The sequence below is a fragment of the Salmo salar genome, chromosome ssa23, assembly GCF_905237065.1.
Source record: "Salmo salar chromosome ssa23, Ssal_v3.1, whole genome shotgun sequence".
Classification (NCBI taxonomy): domain Eukaryota; kingdom Metazoa; phylum Chordata; class Actinopteri; order Salmoniformes; family Salmonidae; genus Salmo; species Salmo salar.
Window position 1 is genome coordinate 26,717,114 of NC_059464.1, and position 23,958 is coordinate 26,741,071.

General features: G+C 41.6%; 1 protein-coding gene across 2 annotated transcripts in view; it reads left to right on the plus strand.

Moving 5' to 3' along the window:
- LOC106584321 (oxysterol-binding protein-related protein 9) overlaps positions 1–23,958 on the plus strand; it is a 38,417-nt gene that overhangs the window by 935 nt on the left and 13,524 nt on the right. For both annotated transcript variants that reach the window (XM_045706022.1, XM_045706023.1), the window contains exons 2-6: positions 5,847–5,897; positions 7,741–7,819; positions 14,360–14,436; positions 23,359–23,454; positions 23,597–23,641. In XM_045706022.1, coding sequence (XP_045561978.1) covers positions 5,847–5,897; positions 7,741–7,819; positions 14,360–14,436; positions 23,359–23,454; positions 23,597–23,641 — 348 coding nt within the window. The remainder of the gene's footprint in view (positions 1–5,846; positions 5,898–7,740; positions 7,820–14,359; positions 14,437–23,358; positions 23,455–23,596; positions 23,642–23,958) is intronic.

The following is a 23,958-nucleotide window of genomic DNA, read 5'->3' on the forward strand; positions in this document are numbered from 1 at the left end:
TTTGCTGTCACCAGAGGAAAAGAGTTAATGTTTACAGACATCAAATCACATTTTATTGGTCGCATACACATATTTTACTGATGTTATTGCAGATGCAGTGAAATGCATGTTTTTAGCTCCCAACAGTGCAGTAATACTAAAAAATACAAAACAATACACAAATCCCCCAAAATCAATAAATATCAGAGCAAACAATGTCATATGTTGTACAGTATCAAAGTTTGTACACACCTACTAATTCCAGGGTTTTCTTTATTTTTACTATTTTCTACATTGTAGAATAATAGTGAAGACATCAAAACTATGAAATAACACATGGAATCATGTAGTAACCAAAAAAAAGGGTTAAACAAATCAAAATATATTTGAGATTCTTCAAAGTAGCCACCCTTTGCCTTGATGACAGCTTTGCACACTCTTGGCATTCTCTCAACCAGCTTCATGAGATAGTCACAATTTCAATTAACATGTGCAATTCAATTAACAGGTGTGCCTGGTTAAAAGTTAATTTGTGGAATTTCTTTCCTTCTTAATGCGTTTGAGCCAATCAGTTGTGTTGTGACAAGGTGGGGGGGTGTACAGAAGATAGCCCTATTTTGTAAAAGACCAAGTCCATATTATGGCAAGAACAGGTGAAATGAGCAAAGAGAAATGAGTCCATCATTACTTTAAGACATGAAGGTCAGTCAATCCAGAAAATGTCAAGAACTTTGACATTTTCTTCAAGTGCAGTTGTAAGAACCATCAAGCGCTATGATGAAACTGGCTCTCATGAGGACCGCCACAGGAATGGAAAAGCCAGAGGATACGTTCATTAGAGTTACCACCCTCAGAAATTGCAGGCCAAAAAAATGCTTCAGAGTTGAAGTAACTGACACATCTCAACATCAACTGTTCAGAGGAGACTGCGTGAATCTGGCCTTCATGGTCAAATTGCTGCAAAGAAACCACTACTAAAGGACACCAATAAGAAGAGACTTGCTTGGACCAAGAAACACGGGCAATGGACATTAGACCAGTGGAATTCTGTCCTTTTGGTCTGATGAGTCCAAATTAAAGATTTTTAGTTCCAACTGTCGTGTCTTTGTGAGACGCAGAGTAGGTAAACGAATTATCTCCGTATGTGTGGTTGCCACCGTGAAGCATGGAGGAGGTGTGGGGGTGCTTTGCTGATGACTCTGTCTGTGATTTATTTAGAATTCAAGGCACACTGAACCAGCATGTCTTCCACAGCATTTTGCAGCGATACGCCGTCCCGTCTGGTTTGGGCTTAGTGGGACTATCATTTGTTTTTCAACAGGACAATGACCCAACTCATCTCCAGGGTGTGTAAGGGCCATTCGACCAAGAAGGAGAGTGATGGAGTGCTGCATCAGATGACCTGGCCTCCACAATCACCCGACCTCAAACCAATTGAGATGGTTGGGATGAGTTGGACCGCAGAGTGAAGAAAAAACAGCCAACAAGTGCTCAGGAAATGTGGGAACTCCTTCAAGACTGTTGGAAAAGCATTCCAGGTGAAGCTGGTTGAGAGAATGCCAAGAGTGTGCAAAGCTGTCATCGAGGCAAAGGGTGGCTACTTTGAAGAATCTCAAAGATAAAATATATTTTGATTTGTTTAACACTTTTTTTGGTTATTACATGATTCCATATGTGTTATTTCATAGTTTTGATGTCTTCACTATTATTCTACAATGTAGAAAATAGTAAAAATAAGAAAAACCCTTGAATTAGTAGCTGTGTCCAAACTTTTGACTGGTACAGTATATAGACAGTATATGAATAGAAAAGTGTGTACGGCAGTAGTTGTATAGGAAGTGGGTAAAACGGTATGTAAACATTAATGTGACCAGTGTTCAATGGTTAGCAGTCTCTAAAGTGCAGAGTAGAGTACCGGGTGGTAGTCGGCTAGTAACATTGCCATCCCTCTTGTTGTTTTTTGTAGCTACCTTGTATCATTGGTTGCACCCTTCATAAAGCTACATAGCCCACCAAAGTTGGCGCGATTATTTATTTTTCGTCGTTGACAACGTAAAGCCATTTTGTTCTACCATTTTCAACAGCCTGACCCTGCCACTTTGATAGGTAAACCTAAGGGATGGGACTGGAGAAATGTCGCCACTGTCAAATTAATAGAGGACCCATACCAGAGACGTGTTGGTTGGGAATTGTGGGCAGGTGATTGTTCGCGCTGTGAGTTACCTGCTGATGGTGGGCTCCCGCCTATGTATGTCACGATGGAACGCCAGACTATCGCTCCTCAACGTCTGTAGACTATGATTCATGCTTTAGGCATTATAACTATGTCAAGAATCTTTGGTCATACACACTCAATGGCCAGTTGGTCATGTACGCTTCCCTGTTCACAAAAATGGTTAGCTCCTACAGACAGCGAGTCACATGGCCATGTCTTGCTATATAAAGCAGGCAGACAGGCATCGAGGCATTCAGTTACTGCTCAATTAAACAGTAGAATGAACAAAACGAGTGACCTAAGCGACTTTGAGCGTGGTACCGTCGTTGGTGCCAGGCGCGCCGGTTGCAGTATCTCAGAAACGGCTGGCCTCGTGGGCTTTTCACGCACGACATTGTCTAGGGTTCACCGAGAATGGTGCGACAAACAAAAAGCATCCAGTCGGCAGCAGTCCTGTGGGCGAAAACAGCTTGTTGATGAAAGAAGGAGAATGGCAAGAATCGTGCATGCTAATAGGTGGATCACAAACAGGAAAATAACGGTGCAGTACAATGCACAACTCGTCAGTCCTTGTCACGGTTGGGCTATTGCAGCAGAGGTCCACACCACGTTCCACTCCTATAAGCTAAAAACAAGAAGAAGCGGCTCCAGTGGGCACGCGATCACCAGCATTGGACAATTGAGGAGTGGAAAAATGTTGCCTGTTCCGACGAATCCTGGTTCCTGTTGCATCATGCTGATGGCAGTCAGGATTTGTCGTAAGCAGCATGGCCCCATCCGGCCTTGTGTCAACGGTACAGGCTGTTGGAGTAATGGTGTGGAGAATGTTTTCCTGGGTCGTTAGGTCCCTTGATACTAATTTAAGCAATGTTTCCATGCCCCAAAGAAGAATGCAGGCTGTTCTTTAAGCAAAGGGGGGTCCGACCGAGTACTAGATGGGTGTAGCTAATAAACTGGCCACTGAGTCTGTGTGTGTATGTGTGTATACGACCATTGAACAGAAGGAAAATCATCAAAATAATATGCTCCACTGTGTCACATCAAACTATCTCACAGGTAGCCACAAATATGCCCATTTTACTGTCATTCACAAAGAGGGGAAGGTTTTACGATACAGCTAAATCCAGTATTCCAATCTCATGCAAGTCAAACTACAGGTAACTGCCAAAATAAAGGAAACACCAACATAGTGTCTTGAAGGTTGAGTAAGAATTTTGTCCACAAATGTACCCACATTTCTATTAGGCCTATATGTACATCGTTTATAATTAGTGAATGCCATAATGTAGTTATTTTGTTAAATACTTCTCCCTATTAGTTGAAATAATATTTTTTCATAGCTATATTTAGCTGTTGTGCTAGCTTTTCGGTTGGAACAGATTCTCAAATCATGGGGATTTGTCGCGCGACACAGACGATGCAGGTGTTGCTAGGCAACCCCTTGACTTGCCGGGGCAAGCCTGCGCCCTCGGTGGCAAAAGCCAGTGTGAGAAACGGGCTAACAAATGTTTGTTCTTTGAAGCAAAATAAATACTGCACTCTGACCTACAAAACGTATTTGCTAGATTCTTGATAGTGTTGTTAGACGAAGCAAGGAAAGAGAACTTCAAAACATGATGTAGTTTTAATCGAATTTTCAGCCGTTGTTGGTTAATAATGAATCTGCTAGCTTCTGATATGACTGGGCCACAACATGCCGCCAGAACAGCTTCAATGCGCCTTGGCATAGATTCTACAAATGCCTGAAACTATTGGAGGGATGCGACACCATTCTTCCACCAGAAATTCCATAATTTGGTAATAGACTTCTCTCTGCTACCGCGCGGCAATCGGTACCGATGCACCAAGACTGGAACCAACAGGAATCTGAACAGCTAAATACTGCACTCTGGCCTACAAAACTTATTTGCTAGGTTCTTGATAGTGTTGTTAGACAAAGCAAGGAAAGAGAACTTCAAAACATGATGTAGTTTTAATCGAATTTTCAGCCGTTGGTAAATAATGCCGCATTGACCCATTTTGCACTAACTCTTTTGACTGATCACATACTCTGCTGGTACCCAATGTATATAGCCAAGTTATCGTTATTCATTGTGTTTATTTTTCGTGTTATTTTCTTTTTTTTTTTCTTCTTTTTTTTTCCATTGTTGGGAAGGGCCGTAAGTAACCATTTCACTGTTAGTCTACACCTGTTGTTTATGAAGCATGTGACGTACAATTTGATTCGATTTTTGTTGATGGTGGTGGAAAACGTTGTCTCAGGCGCCGCTCCAGAATCTCCCATAAGTGTAAAATTGGGTTGATCTAGTGACTGAGAGGCACACACACCCTATAAACCCCATATGCTCCTTTGAGACCCCTCTTTCAAAGTCACCGAAATCTCTTCTAGCCATGGTAGACTAAATAATGGGCAACTGGCCATTTTTATAAACTGAAAAGAAATAGAAACGCAACATGCAACAATTTCAAAGACTTTACTGAGTTACAGTAAAATCTATAAAATGCAATTGTGTTTGTTGTCCATAGTCTATGCCTGTCCATACCATAACCCCACTGCCACCATGGGGCACTCTGTTTGCAACATTGACATCAGCAAACCGCTCGCCCGCATAACGGTGGTGAGGCCGGTTGGACGTATTGCCAAGTTCTCAAAAATGACGTTGGAGTCGGCTTATGATAGGGAAATTAACGTTCAATTCTCTGGCAACGGCTCTGGTGGACATTCCTGCAGTCAGCATGCCAATTGCGCGCTCCCTCAACTTGAGACATCTGTGGCATTGTGTTGTGTGACAAAACTGCACATTTTAGTGGTGTTTTATTGTCCACAGCACAAGGTGCACCTGTGTAATGATCGTGCTGCTTAAACAGCTTCTTGATCTGCCACACCTGTCAGGTGGATGGATTGTCTTGGCAAAGAAGAAATGCACACTAACAGGGATGTAAACAAGTGTGTGTGTGCACAGAATTTGAGAGAAATAAGCTTTCTGTGCGTATAGAACATTTCTGGGATCTTTTATTTTAGCTCATGAAACATGGGACCACATTTTACATGTTGCGTTTTATTCAGTGTACATGACCATAAGCATGATGGGATGTTTTAATTTCTTAACTCAGGAACCACAATTGTGTGGAAGCACCTGCTTTCACTATATTTTATCCTTCATAATGAAGTGCTTTCTTTATTTTGGGTGTTAGCTGTATCTGCTGGTACTAAACAAATTCAATGTGACCCTACACTGAACAACAGTAATAGGGGCACTTTTGGTTACAGTGTATCTCATTTATTGCCGGAGTGCCAGTCTTTGCTATCATGTCAGCTCATCATCAATCATTTGTTATACCAAACATTTAGCTTGACAATGAGCAATGGACTTGGCATGAGCACAAACAGATCTGGGACCAGTCTATGTCAAACTGTAGCTATGTCATACTTGCAGATGAGATACCATATTAGAGCACTCACAATTCTGTCTTGCAGGGATTTTTAACAGAGAATCTTAGCTTACTATCTACATGTATGATCTTCCAGGAACTTTTCACTGGTGAACTTGATAATGAATAAACTTAAACTTGGAGTGGAAATGTGTGTGAACGGAGTTTGCGGGGGAAAGAATGTATGCTTGAAACCTATTTTGTTCTTGTTCATTTTCAGTCCAAGGACAAGATGATGCGTGGCTCTAGAAGAGGCTGTGTGCGTCTCCGGGTAAGGAACTGGTTTGGGTTGTTGATCATGCTCATTAGCCTATGTGCTTAGAGGGACAATTTGCACCCGCTGAAGTAGATATTTTCCTATCTAGCCTAATACTGTTCTGTTGTAGTTGTTCTTTGGCTATACAATACAAGGCTTTTTAATATCAGCACTTTCCAGAGGTTTGTGAAAATATTGCCACTAGATGGCAGCATTTGATTTATTACTTATACCTTCAATAGATACTAACAATAGGATTTTTTGTTTCCTAAAATGGATCCTAGCTGGCCCATTGACTTGCCCTTTGTGTTCTTTCTATCCTCAAGGAATTAACTATACATAATTTAGTAGCATAGCGTTCAGAGATCTACTTTGAACTTCAGCTCAAACAGAGGTTTTACTTTTTAAACAAATAGTTTGATATATTTGAATGTCTTTGGGGAAACAACCTGTTTGGTATATTTTTGTATCAAGACTAGATGAAGTAGGATTTGAATTCTTTATTCTAATACTTTTAGAGGTGAGAATTGGGCAAACATACCATCTTGAGATCAGTACCCACAATTGGAAAAACGCATGTGTTTTGAATAGCCCGTTTTAGGGTAAGAGTATAACGTGTGAGTATCGTCATGTGCATAGTTGTCTTTGTTTTGTTTTTTGAACTTAAGTTTTGGCAATAATTTGTGAAGGACAACCCAATGTCAGAATTTGTTTATTTCTGCCAAGAGACAATGTTCACACTTCACATTTTATGCAAAAAAATATCTTTCATAGACATCACACACTCTGCTGCAATCCACAGCTTTGAGAAAACAACAGTTGGCCAGATTCTCAAGCATGCGAAATTGATACCCCTCTTTCTCTTGTTGTTTGGTCAGATGATCGATAACGGAATTATGAAGACAATATTTCTCATGACTTCCATCTGTTTTGTGCTGATTTTTGAAGGTATATGAGCATTCGCATGTTAGTGTTGTCAGGTAAAGCGAACATATCTTACTCTGAGCAGCATTTTCCTAGATTCATATACGTGTACAAAGTCTGACTTTACGTAGAGTTTTGTGTGTTGTAATGTTTGGGGGTTTAGCCAATTTCAACTATTAAAAAGTGTCAAGCATAAAATTATTGGCTTGCAGGCATAGCCTGGTTGGATATGGAATTGTGCTATACATTGACTGATTACTAGCCTAGTTGAGTATATTTCCTCCTTAGTACAAGCTTTATACAGTTGGGACAGTGCAGTGGATTTACTTATGACATGATGGAATTTTCTTCCTTTCCTCAGACACACACAAGGGCTAAACGCACACCACATGTATAAACACCTAGGTTACATTATTTCTAGCCTAATTACACTCATGGCTAGTTGAACGCGCGTTCCTCATTTTGTACCAGTGCCTTTGTCTCTCTGTGTGAATCCAGCAGCCAGGGCATTGTCTTTTAATGAGTCATCACATACTGTAGTGGTTCTCTGTGATAATGGACGCCAACACCTCACCCTCGATACATGGAAAGTCTTAATGCATCTTTGTGGTTGATTATATCAGAAATGTTTTACTTAATGAAAAGATAAGCATATGCCTCCCCCCCCCCCCCCCAAGGTTGGTTTTGACAAGCAAGCAGGTTTGAGATATACTGTTGCTAGGTGCCATGCCACAAACAGTTCTGCAGAGATTTTATTTCCTTCCATGCAGCTGGTCCCCAATGTCTGTCTGTTCGTTACCTGTTCCTGCATCTCTCCCTCCACCCAGACACCCCCTCTTTCCCTCATTCTCCCATGCCTCGGTGGGTTTTTGATAGTGAGCAGGAGAGGGGGATGGTGACGTCTCACTGCCTCCTCTTCCTTTTGGTTTCCCAGGGAGCTGTAATAGGAATCGATGACGAGGACGACAGCACATTCACCATCACTGTGGACCAGAAGACTTTCCATTTTCAAGGTGAGTCTCTTGTTTTTTTTTTCTTCTCCTCCTCCTCCTCCCCTCTCCCTCACCTCCCACTCTGCTGACTCCCATGTCGTTTGGAGTAAATCTGTCAATGCTGCATACGGCCGGCTGCTCGCGTGTAGGCTCTCTTTGTAGCTTGTTTTCTCTCTCTCTCTCATACTCTCTTTCCTGCCTTTTTAAAAGGAGGATTATTATATCGGTGCGTCAACACAAGCAGATACGCACATCTAGGCATTTGAGTGGCTCGTCGTCTCTGTGGAACCTTCCTCTTTCATCAGCAGCATCTGGCAGCTTTGCAAAGTAGAAGTGAAATGGGTAGGGGCTAAAGCAAGATTTGTTCCACATCAAGATTCTTCTCTAATGGAAAGAAGTGAAGGAGGCTCTTTTTTTTAGGAAGATTACTTGCATTTTCTACCGCCTCTGGGAATAAAACGAATACTGCTGAGCTAAAAGCCGAGCTATCTGCACTGCCGCTCCCCACCCTGAACACCGCCACTTCACAGAGACAGGACTGGCCCCTCTCCCAGACACCCCTCACCCCACCCCTTTCCCCCGGACAGCAGCTGCACCGTCCGTCCACCAAGCGGACCTCTCTCCTCCAGGTCTCTAACCTCCTCCACCCCCCCCACCCCCCCCCACAACCCCATCCTCACGACCCCCCCACCCACAGCCACCACTACCGCCACCAGCACGTTATCCATGGTGGGCCCACCTCCACCTCCACCTCCTCCATGCCATCTCCCATTGCTATGTTCCGAAACTGTATGCTGTGGTTCTACAAAAGGAAGGGTAAGGAGATGTATGCATGCTGGCCTCTGTTAGCAGGTCGAAGGGCATGATTCGGTGAAGCAGCGGTAGTAGCCGTTTCCTACGTATTTGTGTTGGTGGTTTTTGTAGCTTACCGTTTTCTTTGATTTACTGTGTTTTCTATAGCGGTTGTTTAACGTGGAAGACGTATCATATGTTCCATTAACTTTTAGAAAATATGTTTTAAAAGCTTGATGGTTTAAAGAAACAGTATTGTGGAAGATTGTTTCTTAGAGGTGCATTGTCAGGTCACCTGTTTATTAAGATTGTCAGCTGAGGTCATAATTCTATGATATTGTTATGTCTGATTCAATTTGAAATTCATATGTCAAGTTGTTTGAGTTCTAATTCCTAATTCTATGGTCATAACTAAGCCAGTTTTCATTTTGTCTTTTGGTCTCCTTGCACTATTATGTGTATCTCCAAATGTCATCTGAGTTCACCCTTTAAAAAATGCAGCCTTGAAAGAAATGGATTCCTAGCTCTGGGGAGTGAAATAAGGATGCTCCTCCAGATGATGCCTCCAAGTTGAAAAGCTATTATATGATTACGTGGAAAAGATGGCAACTTCACGGCCATTTCACAACCCATCTGTCACCTAAGCCTATGGGAATTATTTTCTATCACAAGGACATACTCATTTCCACTTGAAAAGGACACAAATGATATATGCGCTACTTCCCCAGATGTTTCCTGTTGGAGATGAGTTACTCAGGATCCAGCTGATGTTACACATGTTTGTTCTGGTGTGGCGCTGCGGCAGGCAGGCGGGCTGTGTCAGAAGAAGAGGAGGAGGAGGAGGACTGGAGCGGAGCATGGGTGAGGTATGGGGCGGCCACAGATGACGGCTGCAGAGAGAGAGGCTCTGTATTTCTATTTCGAGGATCATCCATAATTCATCAGGCTCTTTTTCTGGCGGAGCATCAGAGCCTTTTAACTCCCACTTTACACAGCACACCTCCCCGTGTGCTAACGAGCTCTTTACCTGGCCCCCATACAGACAAAAATGCTTAGCCTGGGAAACTGCTGAATGCAATGGCCAAGCCCATGACGAGCACGTTGCCTGTTGTAGAGAGGAGGTCTAGTGGTTCTGCCCAGTATTTGGATTATAGCACTGTGTACGCTCAAAGTGATGTATGACCGGGTATTGAGCTTATCTTGGGGGATAGCTGACCTGTATGTGACCTGGGGGGGGGGATGACTCAGGTAAATGTGTGTTAGAAAGGGGCTGTGACTGGAATGGAGCTGTGATGTCTTGTCATCTTACCTGTTCCGCAAGGGGCTCCTACCTCAGCACAGTCTGCTTCAGCACAGTCTGTAGCTAGGAAATAACATATACTCTTTGTTTTCTCCCTAAAAAGAACATGCCGTCATTAGCACACACAGAGACTTACTCCAAACCCCTCTCTCTCCAATCAAGATACTACTTTATGGTGTTTACCAAAAACTGCTGTGCATCATTCCATTCATTCAGCCAAATAGGGGAGGCAGAAGAAGAGGTGAACAATATATGATTCACATCCTTTGGAGGAAGGCAGCAGAGCAGTTTTGATTGGTGTGTCTTAGGAATGTGATAATGCGTAACCAGTGAGGAAATGGAATCATCTGCTTGTTAGGCACTAGCAGTGTGTCTGTCTGACTGCTGTCACCTTGCTGAAGACTCTCCGGTCTCTCCACCGCCCCCCACCTCTTTATCTCTCTGGGCCTGGCTGTCAGTAATAAGCCGTGCTCTGGAAAATGCCCTCTTTGTGCACTAATGGCCCAGGAGTTAATAATAATAAACTATGCTTTCATCCAGAGGAGCCACCTACCTTGAGGGGGAGCATTAGGCCCTAATTGGGTTGTGAGTACGTGCCATATCATGGCCTGTTTGGGCTCTGTGTTGAACGCTGGGGGACTGCACAAGTTTATGACTTGCCTGGGTTTCAAGCCACCATTGTTATTCATGTAAAACAGTCACACCAAGAGTTCATATTATATAAATGAAGAAAATTGGAACCACGAGAGGTGCTGTACAGAACAATTTGTTTTATTGGTCTCCAAGTTCTGTAAGTGTTCAATATCTTCTACTGTTGTTAATTTTCTTTTGCTATCACTTCATCAGCAATGCCTGTAGCCTATATCACGCTCAAGACTGACCCCAGTAATGATGCTTGGTGTTATGACAGACTGTGTATTTCCTCTGCTGGCTAGGAATGGCCATGTTTGTCATGCACAGTAAATATCACACAGGGATGGTAGTGTTTGCTTGCAAGTCACAGATAGGTGTAGAACTGACCAAACAGTGCACCCTCACTGTCACACAAAGAGCTTTAGGTAGAAGGGAGATTCTTCATTAGCTCTTTACATGCCATGCAACCAGGTAGAAAGTAGTGCTCTTTCAATCTAATAATCAAGCAATCATCTTTGTTTTCTATAAAAAAAAAATTGTTGGACACTGATGTGACACCAACATAAATTGTGTGAAATACTCTTTCTTAAAATACAGGATGTTTGTTTTGCGCAATTCTCACGGCAGATTGACCCTATTGCTATTATGGGGTAAACACGCATCTATAGAAAGGTTTCGCTAAGCAAAGTGCTCCTAAATTAAATTAGCACAGACATGGAGGTGAGAGGGTGTTGAGGCAACGGGGTGAGGGCCTGGCATGAGCCCTGGCTGCTTCTAATGTCTTTAAAAGCTTTGGGCTTTCATCCTGAGCTCTTATCCATCAATCATCTGGATACACTGTATTTTACATCTCTATTAAACTTCCCCAGGCCCCCAGTCACCTCCTGTGATGAAATACTGGATTGCCCATTATGATTGTTGTTTTTGTCCTTTTTTAAAATATTCTTCTTATTCCATGCTTTCGCAATGCTGTTTGCTTAAATGCAGTCAGAAAACAAACAATTCCCAAATGTTTATGTTGATAACGTTTCTTTGTTGATGAAATGCAGCAAACATTTATGAAAATGTGTCACTGTTCCCTTTCAGAATTTTGACTGTTTAACTTTAACTTGATAGGCATATTTAGATGGATTAACCCACAGACCCATAACATCTCCCTCAAGCTCCTGTTCATTTCCCACAGCCATCATTCAGAATCATAGGATGACTCAGAAAAATGAATGAAAACATTAGTAGCCTCAACTAGTCTAAAGATGTCCAGTTTTATTGCTTCTTTAATCAGAACAACTGTTTTCAGCTGTGCTAACATAATTGCAAAAGGGTTTTCTAATGATCAATTAGTCTTTTTAAAATTATAAACTTGGATTAGCTAACACAACGTGCCGTTGGAACACAGGAGTGATGGTTGCTGATAATGGGCCTCTGTATGCCTATGTAGATATTCCATAAAAAATCTGCTGTTTCCAGCTACAATGGTCATTTACAATATTAACAATGTCTACACTGTATTTCTATTCAATTTGATGTTATTTTAATAGACAAAAACGTGTGCTTTTCTTTAAAAAAAACAAGGGAATTTCTAAGTGACCCCAAACTTTTGAACCGTAGTGTATACATGTTGTTCAATCATTGCACCCACACTGCTCGCGGGTGTCTGCGTAGCTGGGCGCTAAAATAGAACTTAGAACTTAAAATAGAACGTGCTGCAAGTTCTGCCTCTCAAATCTTCTCATTGGTTTTTAGGAACATATACCCACGTGGGTGATTGAAAAATGAACTGATGTCCATACTCCAGTCAGTTGTAGTAATGCACCGTGAAGTTGGTAGCCAACCGCCATATAAAGTCCAAAGAAGAAAAAGAAGCCTGAAGGAAGGAGGAGAGACGAGAAACGAATCCGGTTTACTGTTTTATCTGTGGATTCATTGTAGGAGTAGAGGACCTTGTGCATTTCAGGTAAAATAACAACCCAATGTTTATATCCCAGAACAAATTAGCTAGCAACAGCAAGCTAGCTATCTAAATTGCTATAACGGTTTAATGCTTTTCGACCTGTCCCCAAATTAATACAATTGGTTCAGTTTGTTTTGATATTTCAACCTGTGTGTCCTGATCTCATCTGGTGTGTGTGTGGGGACAAAATCAACTTGCGCGTGATGGCGCGTGCGGTCTGGTCAGCATGTGAGGCGGCATTGGCCCGCACTCTTATGCCTCATGTCCACCAGCTGCATCAAACTTTTTGCGTTCTGGGGGAAGTCATTCACTGGCAATGGTGCATTGAATGACTTCTGGATGCCGCGCTAGGCTGCGGTGTGTACCGCATGCTTTCAATATTTTCAACTGGTGCGTTGCTTTACCGTGCTGTGGTACAAAGGAAAGAGCACACACAGACTCGAACTGGCTAGGTTTTTCAGAAGAGCAAAATAATCCACTTGTTAAACCTAGTTTTTATTATATTTATTTTATCTTTATTTAACTAGGCAAGTCAGTTAAGAACAAATTCTTATTTCCAATGACGGCCTACCAGGGAACAGTGGGATAACTGCCTTGTTCAGGGGCAGAACGACAGATGTCAGCTCGGGGATTTGATCTAGCAACCTTTCGGTTACTGGCCCAATGCTCTAACCACTAGGCTACCTGCCACCCCCCAACATAGTTTTAACAAGTGGATTATTTTGCTCTTCACTCGCAGTTGCTTAGTAGCCCAGGCCTACTCCTGACCAAAAGCCTGTGACTTCACTGACTTGTCTGATAATAAATCAATCAATGTGATTTTGTTTCACTGAATCTCTGTCTGTGTAGGGTAATTGGTTTCTGTCTGGGCAAATAAGTGGAGGTGGCATAGCTAATCTTCGTTTGCTCATCTATCACCGATCAGAAACGTTAACCATGCAATAATGTAGCCTAAATGAAGTGTAGGACTATTATGTTGCCCCATCGCGTATAGCCAACTCCAAAAGGCCGCAGAAGTTGTGAAATATGAACAACAGACCTGTATTGCAAATAGGATCGGTATAATAATGAAAGTCCACTCAATCTAATGCCTGCTCCCTAACGAAGGGGAGAGAGGGTCAAAAAGAGATTAAACGTGGATGGGCTAGGGCTTTGTTTCAAAATATCACTGTAATCGGGGTAGGTGTATCTTGTCGGTTTTAATGAACAAAATAATGAACTAGTGATTTCATTAATTTGGACCTAACATAAGTGAACTGAAAATATGCCATTCAATTGTTTTGAAGTTATGTTTTATTAGTCTTATGTTTATTAGGACCTGCCTAAACAAATGAATAATGGATTTCTTTTTGATGGTGTATATTCAATGGATTTATTAAAATAGACGCCCAACGACATCTGCGCACCACTACTACCACTCGTCACCAGCAAGGCGTATACAGACAAGAATGTGGTAAAAATGGGTCTGTTTGTAAGTGGGTCATATAAACATTGCCCACTTTTTTTTTTTTTTTTACTAGCAAAAATACTGAGTATAGAGGTTCCATGGACTCTGGGCTCGTAAGTGTAAATATTAGAGGCTTTATTTGCTCTGTTTATTTGCTATGAGGGTGCAGCCGTGCCTGGCAACAGGCTGTGTGTCTCGTCAGGAGACCTGCCTTCCTACTCTCTTGCCCAGCGACGCACCAGAAGGGTTGCAAGAACCCCCTCAGAAACTGCATGGCACAGCACAATGAGCACATAGTTAACTAGTTGGTCAAGATGAGCACAGATGAGGTGCTCTAGTCCTTGTTGTAGCTACTAGGTTATGCACTCCGTTGCTGTTGTAATAATTACCATCTGTACTATGGCTGATCTGGTGTGTTTTGTGCGCTTTCCCTCCCAGCTCGAGATGCAGACGAACGGGAGAAGTGGATCCATGCCTTAGAGGGGACTATTCTCCGCCACACCCTTCAACTGCGGGTAAGTCACTCACTCACTGATCTGTTCAGACTAGCTTCACACTAGTGATACTGGCTGTACTAGTGCCATGCCCCTGAGTTCAGCTCGAGAGGAGAGAGATTTTGCTCAATATATTTACATGGGAATAACTTTGGCTGTTGTGTATAGTTTTTAATTTTTATTCAAAGTGTGCGTGTGTGTTTAACCTTCAAAGAAAGACCATAATGTAGTATTTCTTAAATCTGCTTTTTTGATTACTTAAGACCACAGGAAATGATAGAGGAACTGTTGAGAACATTGAGCAATAGCAGTTCATATTTAACCTTTTGGAGCGTATTTGTGGAGGTCTTTTGGATGCAGGAAGTTAGTATACAGAATGAATATCATGTCTCTGTCAGCCTCATCCAAGCTAGTAGCACTGGGACACTGCTGACAGGCTAAGGCATTCTGGTCCTCATCAGAGAGCGGGTTAAGGAGTCATCTGAGAATAGAAGGAATTTGTCCGCTCTCTTTTTGGTCTCGTCTCCTTCGCTCCTTCTGTGTGGTGTGCACTGCCACTGTGCACCTTCCCATTTACACACACACACACACACACACACACCAAGCACCTGCCACTCACAACAACAAAGATGAGAGGTCAAATCTTCCTCTCTGACAAGCAGTTTTAACTCGCTATTTTTGCGTATGAGGTTTGGTCCAATAGAATCAGTCATGGACACCGAAACACATTGAGACATTATTTTACTGAAATAGAAAAGAAGTTAATGTTGTCTCAACTCCTCAAATTGCACGCAGAGCAGACTACTAAAACAGAGATATCAAGGAACATTGAGTACGTTTACATGTACACTAATAATTCGATGTTAAACTGATTGTCGGTAGGCAGAGTTACTCTGATTATCTTAATCAGCCCAAGGTCGTCATCATCAAAGTAATCAAATGCCGATTTAAAACACCTGGTTTTCTGAACAATCTTTTGAGTTATTAGGACATGTAAACATTTGTTAGCACAAGCAGCGCAAGCTTCCTTCTTTTGCGCGAGTGAAGTGAGTTCGGGAAAATCTTAACCATTTCTAATATGAATACTTTTTCACACATAAACAGTGTATGTCCAAACTCCGAATCAAATAGGTTTCACAAAAATAGCGGTGGTCGCTGTGGTATAACATTTATTTAGATTTTCTGCATTTATCAGTCCTATCAGGTAGCCAGATTTCAGATGTCTCCAAGTAACAGGATTATTAAGGAAATCGGTCTTCTTGCAAAGCATGTAACCGTTTAAATCAAACTATTATATTAATCTGACTATTCGCAGTAATCATATTATTGTGTGCATGTAACTGTACTCATTGATTCTGGAAAATGAATGCTCAGTTTGTCGCATGCGGTATTACGTTACCATGTACAGCGAGCAGCATTTTAGCCAAAGACTTACATTAGCTGTCTAGTCTGTGTTTTAGAAATGTACAGTAAGCATAAAACACCATGTGAGGAATAGGAAACTCGTTCTCATTCTGAGAAATAAGGTAGGCCACTTGATTTCATCATCTGAACAAAGTGGACGGGCCAGCATGCTGTTCAAACAGTTGGAGACGGACAGAAGGGTGTGTTCATAACAATTCAACTGTTCTACCTTGTTAGCAAATAGATCCAAGTTGGCTAAACGTGAAATATAAATATTAGCTGGCTACTCACTAGCACATAGGCCTGTGCGTGAGAGATTGTTTATGAGATCTGTGTTAATTTTCTATAATACCTGCTACAAGAAGTTCGTCATTATTAGTGAATGTGCATTATGCATGGTTGTGGTTAAATTTGTAACAAAAAGGCATTTTTCATAGGCCACCCTGAATTTATTAGATTATTGCTGACTGTTTTAAATGCAGTGTATTTGACCTTTAATTGTACAACAAAGCTTATTTGGAGAAAGGATTTTTAGGCCATATCTCCCAGCCCTAAAGCGTGTCCCTGTGTGGTTAGGTGCACAGGGAGTGTAGTTGGGCTGTTGGCTGGTGATGAGCAAGCCACAAAGAGAGTGCTGTGTATTAGTCGCTCTATGAACTGCCAATTTCCAGCTATTCATTTAGTCTGTGCTTTTTGATTGGCTCATGCATATACTTTCTCTCACCTCCCTTCATTCTACCCTCAAGTTGTTTATTTATGTTCTGTTCCGCTTTCCTTTTCTAACCCACTCCTCCCCTCCCCACCCCCTGTGTAAAAAAAAAATTGATAAAACACTGCTGACTGACTGCGTGTATCTGCCTGCTTGCAGACACTGTGTAAGCATGCAGTCATAGTGACATAATTTGACCTGGAACCAATCAGAGTCCTGCTTACTCTCAGCCAGACATCTGCCCACAGCTTTATCCAATCAGGGCAGCTGTTGTTGCTTGTCACATAGGCTTGTGCTGCCTTTCTTTTTTTTTTTTTGTAAGAACGTCTGTACTTCCTGTAAGAGAGAGAAGGATCCTGGATTAACTTTTCCTGTGTATGCTGCTGCTCAGCTGATGTAGAACATACCAGACAGGTTTGGTGTGGTTTCTGCTGGCAGTCAGGAAGAGTGGAGAGCACAAGAACAGCCGTGTGTTTGAGTAGCGGAGGAGAGGGGCGCTTTAGGGTCAGCTTTGGCCTGTGCAGTCTGACGAGGCATGTCCCTCCGAGCTCGGCGTCCTGTGAGTACCACACTGGGGGGGAAACGTTTGGTTGCTGTGCGATGATGCAGTCCTTAACTGGGGCATGCTGTGTGGAAAGCAAAATGGGTGGGTTTCCAGTGTCTGGTGGGTTTCCAGTAGATGTCGACCGATTATGATTTTTCAACGCCGATACCGATTTATTGGGGGACCAAAACGCCGATACCAACTAATCGGCCGGTTTTTAAATATATATATATTTTTATTTTATTTATTTATTGTAATAATGACAATTACAACAATACTGAATGAACACTTATTTTAACTTAATATAATACATCAATAAAATCAATTTAGCCTCAAATAAATAATGAAATGTTCAATTTGGTTTAAATAATGCAAAAACAAAGTGTTGGAGAAGAAAGTAAAAGTGCAATATGTGCCATGTAAAAAAGCTAACGTTTAAGTTCCTTGCTCAGAACATGAGAACATATGAAAGCTGGTGGTTCCTTTGAACATGAGTTTTCAATATTCCCAGGTAAGATGTTTTAGGTTGTAGTTATTATAGGACTATTTCTCTCTCTACCATTTGTATTTCATATACCTTTGACTATTGGATGTTCTTATAGGCACTTTAGTATTGCCAGTGTAACAGTATAGCTTCCGTCCCTCTCCTCGCTCCTTCCTCGAACCAGGAACACATCGACAACAGCCACCCTCGAAGCAGCGTTACCCATGTGAGCAAGGGGAACAACCACTCCCAAGTCTCAGAGCGAGTGACGTTTGAAACGCTATTAGCGCGCACCCGCTAACTAGCTAGCCATTTTACATGGGTTACACCAGCCTAATCTCGGGGGTTGATAGGCTTGAAGTCATAAACAGCGCAATGCTTGAAGAATTGCGAAGAGCTGCTGGCAAAACGCACAAAGGTGCTGTTTGAATGAATGCTTACGAGCCTGCTGCTGCCTACCATCGCTCAGTCAGACTCCTCTATCAAATATCAAATCATAGACTTAATTATAACATAATAGCACACAGAAATACAAGCCTTTGGTCATTAATATGGTCGAATCCGGAAACGATAATCTCGAAAACGAAACGTTTATTATTTCAGTGAAATACGGAACCGTTCCGTATTTTATCTAATGGGTGGCATCCCTAAGTCTAAATATTCCTGTTACATTGCACAACCTTCAATGTTATGTCATAATTATGTACAATTCTGGCAAATTAATTACGACCTTTAAAGAAAGGCATTGATGTTTATGGTTAGGTACACATTGGTGCAACGACAGTGCTTTTTTCGCAAATGCGCTTGTTAAATCATCACCCATTTGTCGAAGTAGGCTGTGATTCGATGAGAAATTAACAGGCACCACATCGATTATATGCAACGCAGGACACATTAGATAAACAAACTAGTAATATCATCAACCATGTGTAGTTAACTAGTGATTATGTTAAGATTGATAGTTTTTTATAAGATAAGTTTAATGCTAGCTAGCAACTTACCTTGGCTTCTTGCTGCCCTTGCGTAACAGGTAGTCAGCCTGCCATGCAGGCTCCTCGTGGAGTGCAATGTAAGGCAGGTGGTTAGAGCGTTGGACTAGTAACTGGAAGGTTGCAAAGACGAATCCCAGAATCCCCCCTGAACAAGGCAGTTAACCCCCGTTCCTAGGCCGTCATTGAAAATAATAATTTGTTCTTAATCTGACTTGCCTAGTTAAATAAAGGTGTAAAAAAAAAAAAAAAAAAAAAAAAAATTATAATCAGCAAATCGGTGGCCAAAAATACCGATTACCGATTGGTATGAAAACTTGAAATCGGCCCTAATTATTCGGCCATTCCGATTAATCGGTCGACCTCTAGTTTCCAGTGTCTGGTGGGTGTGGGCAGGTATTGTCTGGTTAGAGGAAACTCTTTTAGCCACAGATTTAGTGAACATGGCGAAGCTGCAGTCTCTAGCCTACATGACCGTCCTCTGGGTTTATAAGATGCTCTCCTCAAGCAGAAAGATCCCCTCCATCATGGTAATATGAACTTGTGTAGACATAACAGAAATAATGAGCAAGAGGGATTCTCTTTTTCCCTTGTTTGTTTGTAGTGCCAAAGGCTTTGTCCCTCTATGATTGAGGTCATTGTCATTGATAGTATTTTATTGAACCTAAAATACAACGGACCCACTCAAGTGTTTGATATATTAATAGTGTATGGTACAAGTTCTCTGTGAAATATGGGCTGGGGGGGGGGCTGTTTCCTGTTCTATTTCATGCGTCTTTGGATGCAGGTGTTAAAACAATACAGCTTCTCACAGGTGTGAAATCTTACCCTCACACCAAGCCAGCACTTTGACTGTAGTGAATGTAAACATGAGGATGCAGTTCCCCACAAATGGGTTGATGTCGATTTCAGATTAAGAACCTACTTTTTTTCCTTTTTATTCAGTTGATTTGCTATCTGCCATTATCTTTTCTGCCTCTTCAAATTTCGTTGATGTAGGAAGAATAAGAGAGAGACACCAGAGCTATTCTTAAGTTTAGCAAAATGACCGTTTTTTTGGTTTGTTATTTTTTAGCTCAGGCACCTCTTTGGCCAGCAAACAATAAGCAACTTAGATCTATTTATAGCAAACCACCTTTTATCCTTAAGGAAGTTTAGAAAAAAGGCCTAGACTTTGGTCTCTATAAAGCTAGCTAGGTTTTACAGTTTAAACTTGCGCTGGGGTTGCTGTGTGTTAATGGCTTTTATTCACATCCCTGTACGATACGCTTCAGTAGAGAAGCAGGCATAGTCCAAAGGCCTCTGTCGGACCATAGGACACTCTAGAACCAGAGGAGCACTGAAAAAGGGTATATTATTTACTGAGCAAAGTGGTGATGGATATGTATTAATTGTAATATTGAAAGGTCGAAATGCTGTGGTTAAGAATTAGTTTCAAGGTCTTTTTGAGGAAGTTGCTGTGTATTTCATTTCTGTATTTTGGCCTTGTTGTGTTCCAGGTATAGAAGGGACTGTTGTTGATTTAGGCCTAATGTCATCACTGCCCTACCAAGCAAAAAGGCAGTAACTGCTCATTTGGTCGAAAATTAGTCATTTTTGCTACATTAATTACATGCTTAATCATATGGACAAGTATCCTGCATTTAGTTTTTGGGAGAAAATGGGGGTCATGTTAAAAGTAACTGCATAAAGTTACTGTGAAATCAAGGTAAATAAGGGGCGGCAGGTAGCCTAGTGGTTAGAGCGTTGGGCCAGTAACTGAGCTGACAAGGTAAAAATCTGTCCTTCTGCCCCTGAACAAGGCAGTTACTTACTTACTGACTTTATTTTTTCCCCATGGGGAAATTTTGTTGCAGTGTCATGTACACATTTAAAGTGACATTTAAATACAAAACAAAATTGACAATACAACTTCCATAACAGTTACATACCAGTAAAACATTTATTTTTAATGAAATAAAATAAAAATAATAAAGACTGGCCTTACTGGGCCGATAGGAACATTAGCCCGAGCTATTTAGGAGGGATATCACACCTGGCACAAATGATTGTCTAGTTCTGTTTTTCCTGCTGAGGGGTGCCCTATACCTGCGCCCAGAGGGGAGTATTTCAAAGTCCGGGTACAGGGGGTGGCTTGGGTCTAAAATGATGTTGTGAGCCTTGCGGAGGGCCCTGACCTTAAAGATCTCATCCAGGCCTGTCTGTTTGACTCCAAGTACCTTGCTTGCTGTGGTGATAATCCTTCTCAGCATATTTCTCTGGCTGACAGTGGCATTGCCAAACCAACAAACAATACAAAAAGTTAAAATCCTCTCAATGAAAGATTTGTAAAACAGAGTCAGTATAGTACAGTCAACATTAAAAGATCCCAGCTTTTTGAGAAAGTACAGTCTCTATTGGCTCTTTTTGTAGATCAGGTCTGTACATTTACTCCACTGAAGCTTATTGTCCAAGAGGACACCCAGGTATTTGTATTCCTCTACAATCTCTATATTCTGACCTCTGATAGATGTTGCAGAGGTAGGTGTTGTTCACTTCCTGAAGTCTAACCCACTGTTCCCTGGTAGCCTGTCATTGTAAATAAGAATATGTTCTTAACTGACTTGCCTAGTTAAATAAAATATATATACATACAAACAAACAAACAAACACAGTGGGGGGAAAAAAGTATTTGATCCCCTGCTGATTTTGTACGTTTGCCCACTGACAAAGAAATGATCAGTCTATAATTTTAATGGTAGGTTTATTTGAACAGTGAGAGACAGAATAACAACAACAAAAATCCAGAAAAACGCATGTAAAAAATGTTATAAAATGATTTGCATTTTAATGAGGGAAATAAGTATTTGACCCCTCTGCAAAACATGACTTAGTACTTGGTGGCAAAACCCTTGTTGGCAATCACAGAGGTCAGACATTTCTTGTAGTTGGCCACCGGGTTTGCACACATCTCAGGAGGGATTTTGTCCCACTCCTCTTTGCAGATCCTCTCCAAGTCATTAAGGCTTCGAGGCTGACGTTTGGCAACTCGAACCTTCAGCTCCCTCCACAGATTTTCTATAGGATTAAGGTCTGGAGACTGGCTAGGCCACTGCAGGACCTTAATGTGCTTCTTCTTGAGCCACTCCTTTGTTGCCTTGGCTGTGTGTTTTGGGTCATTGTCATGCTGGAATACCCATCCATGACCCATTTTCAATGCCCTGGCTGAGGGAAGGAGGTTCTCACCCAAGATTTGACGGTACATGGCCCTGTCCATCATCCCTTTGATGCGGTGAAGTTGTCCTGACCCCTTAGCAGAAAAACACCCCCAAAACATGTTTCCGCCTCCATGTTTGACGGTGGAGATGGTGTTCTTGGGGTCATAGGCAGCATTCCTCCTCCAAACACGGCGAGTTGAGTTCATGCCAAAGAGCTCCATTTTGGTCTCATCTGACCACAACACTTTCACCAGTTGTACTCTGAATCATTCAGATGTTCATTGGCAAACTTCAGACGGGCATGTATATGTATTTTTGAGCAGGGGGACCTTGCGGGCGCTGCAGGATTTCAGTCCTTCACGGCGTAGTGTGTTACCAATTGTTTTCTTGGTGACTATGGTCCCAGCTGCCTTGAGATCATTGGCAAGATCCTCCCGTGTAGTTCTGGGCTGATTCCGCACCGTTCTCATGATCATTGCAACTCCACGAGGTGAGATCTTGCATGGAGCCCCAGGCCGAGGGATATTGACAGGTGGAGAGTTTGGTGGAGAGTTTGGAATCTGATTGATTGATTGCTTCTGTGGACAGTTGTCTTTTATACAGGTAACAAGCTGTGGTTAGGAGCACTCCCTTTAAGAGTGTGCTCCTAATCTCAGCTCGTTACCTGTATAAAAGACACCTGGGAGCCAGAAATCTTTCTGATTGAGAAGGGGTCAAATACTTATTTCCCTCATTAAAATGCAAATCAATTTCAATTTTTTTTTACATGTGTTTTTCTGGATATTTTTGTTGTTATTCTGTCTCTCACTGTTCAAATAAACCTACCGTTAAAATTATAGACTGATCATTTCTTTGTCAGTGGGCAAATGTACAAAATCAGCAGGGGATCAAATACTTTCTCCCCCCCCCACTGTATATATATATAAAAATTAAGGAATTTTTCTCAGTTCCACACTATGAGCAGTTACTGCCTTTTTGCTTGGTAGGGCAGATCAGGCAGGCATGGTCCGTCGGGCATCTGGTCACATCTGTTCAGCAAATAAACACTACCACCTAATGGATATTATGCAATGAAATGATCTATGTCAGTCTGGTTAATGATGGGAGCCTAAGGGCTTGGAAGGTGATTGACACTAGGCCAGACTCCCCAACCTCCTCCTGCACATACACATACTCCGAGTCATGTAGATAGTCTAGTGTTTTCTCTAAAACATTTACAACTTAATTCCCTTTGCCATGGGTTTCTTGATGCAATTATGCTGATGCCATAAAATGTGTTCAACTAAGTAGGCAGGCAGGCTGGCAGGCAAAGTATTTTTAAACAATGCTAGTTGAACTATTCATATCACTCCACTTACAGTACAATGCTGGAAGCTTCTCCCAAACTGTTGCTGTTTTTGTGCTGCTACAACCTGCTTTTTCAAAGCCCCACTAGGGAATTTAAGTACTTTTTTTTTTCATCCGCCTACAAGCTTTCAGAGTATAGGCAATGGCAGAGGAAAATTCTTAGTCCAAAATAGGTTACCAGATGGGAGCAGAAAACTGTCATACTGTGCTGTGAAGTTAGACTAAGAATGTTCTACTATTTTTATTATTATTATTTTTTTCTATTTTAGGAGGCAGAGACAGGATTTGTTCCAAGTGTCCAAGACTTCGATAAGAAACTTGCAGAGGCTGATGCATACCTACAAATTCTAATTGATCAGTTAAAGGTGAGGCTTCTCCACATTTGGGTGACTAAGTATGACAGTGACTCTAATAAAACTGCGTCATCGATGAATGTTTTTTAATTCGGCTCCTGATTTGCATGTATCCTCTTCAGCTCAGATTGATTGCATCTCCACTCTCTTCCAGCTCTTCGACGAGAAAATCAAAGATTGCAATGAAGAGTCATGCAGAGTGAGTGACGTTTCTGTTTCATCTCTTGTCAACAGAACGATGCCTGATAATGAATGACTCTCAAAGATAATATTTTAGAACACTTTATTTTAAGGGTCTGTAATAAATCATTTATAAGGCATTTATACATTTTGTGTTCACCATTTATGAATCATTACTCCCACATTAATCAACCATTTACTAATCATTAGTGCAATCTTTTTTTCAGTCCCTAATCTAAATTGTGGGCTATTTATACTTTTATAAATGTTTTGAGTGACCAGTGTAATTTCTCACAAGATGGGCATGCCATTCATGCAGTACCTGGTAAAAGAATA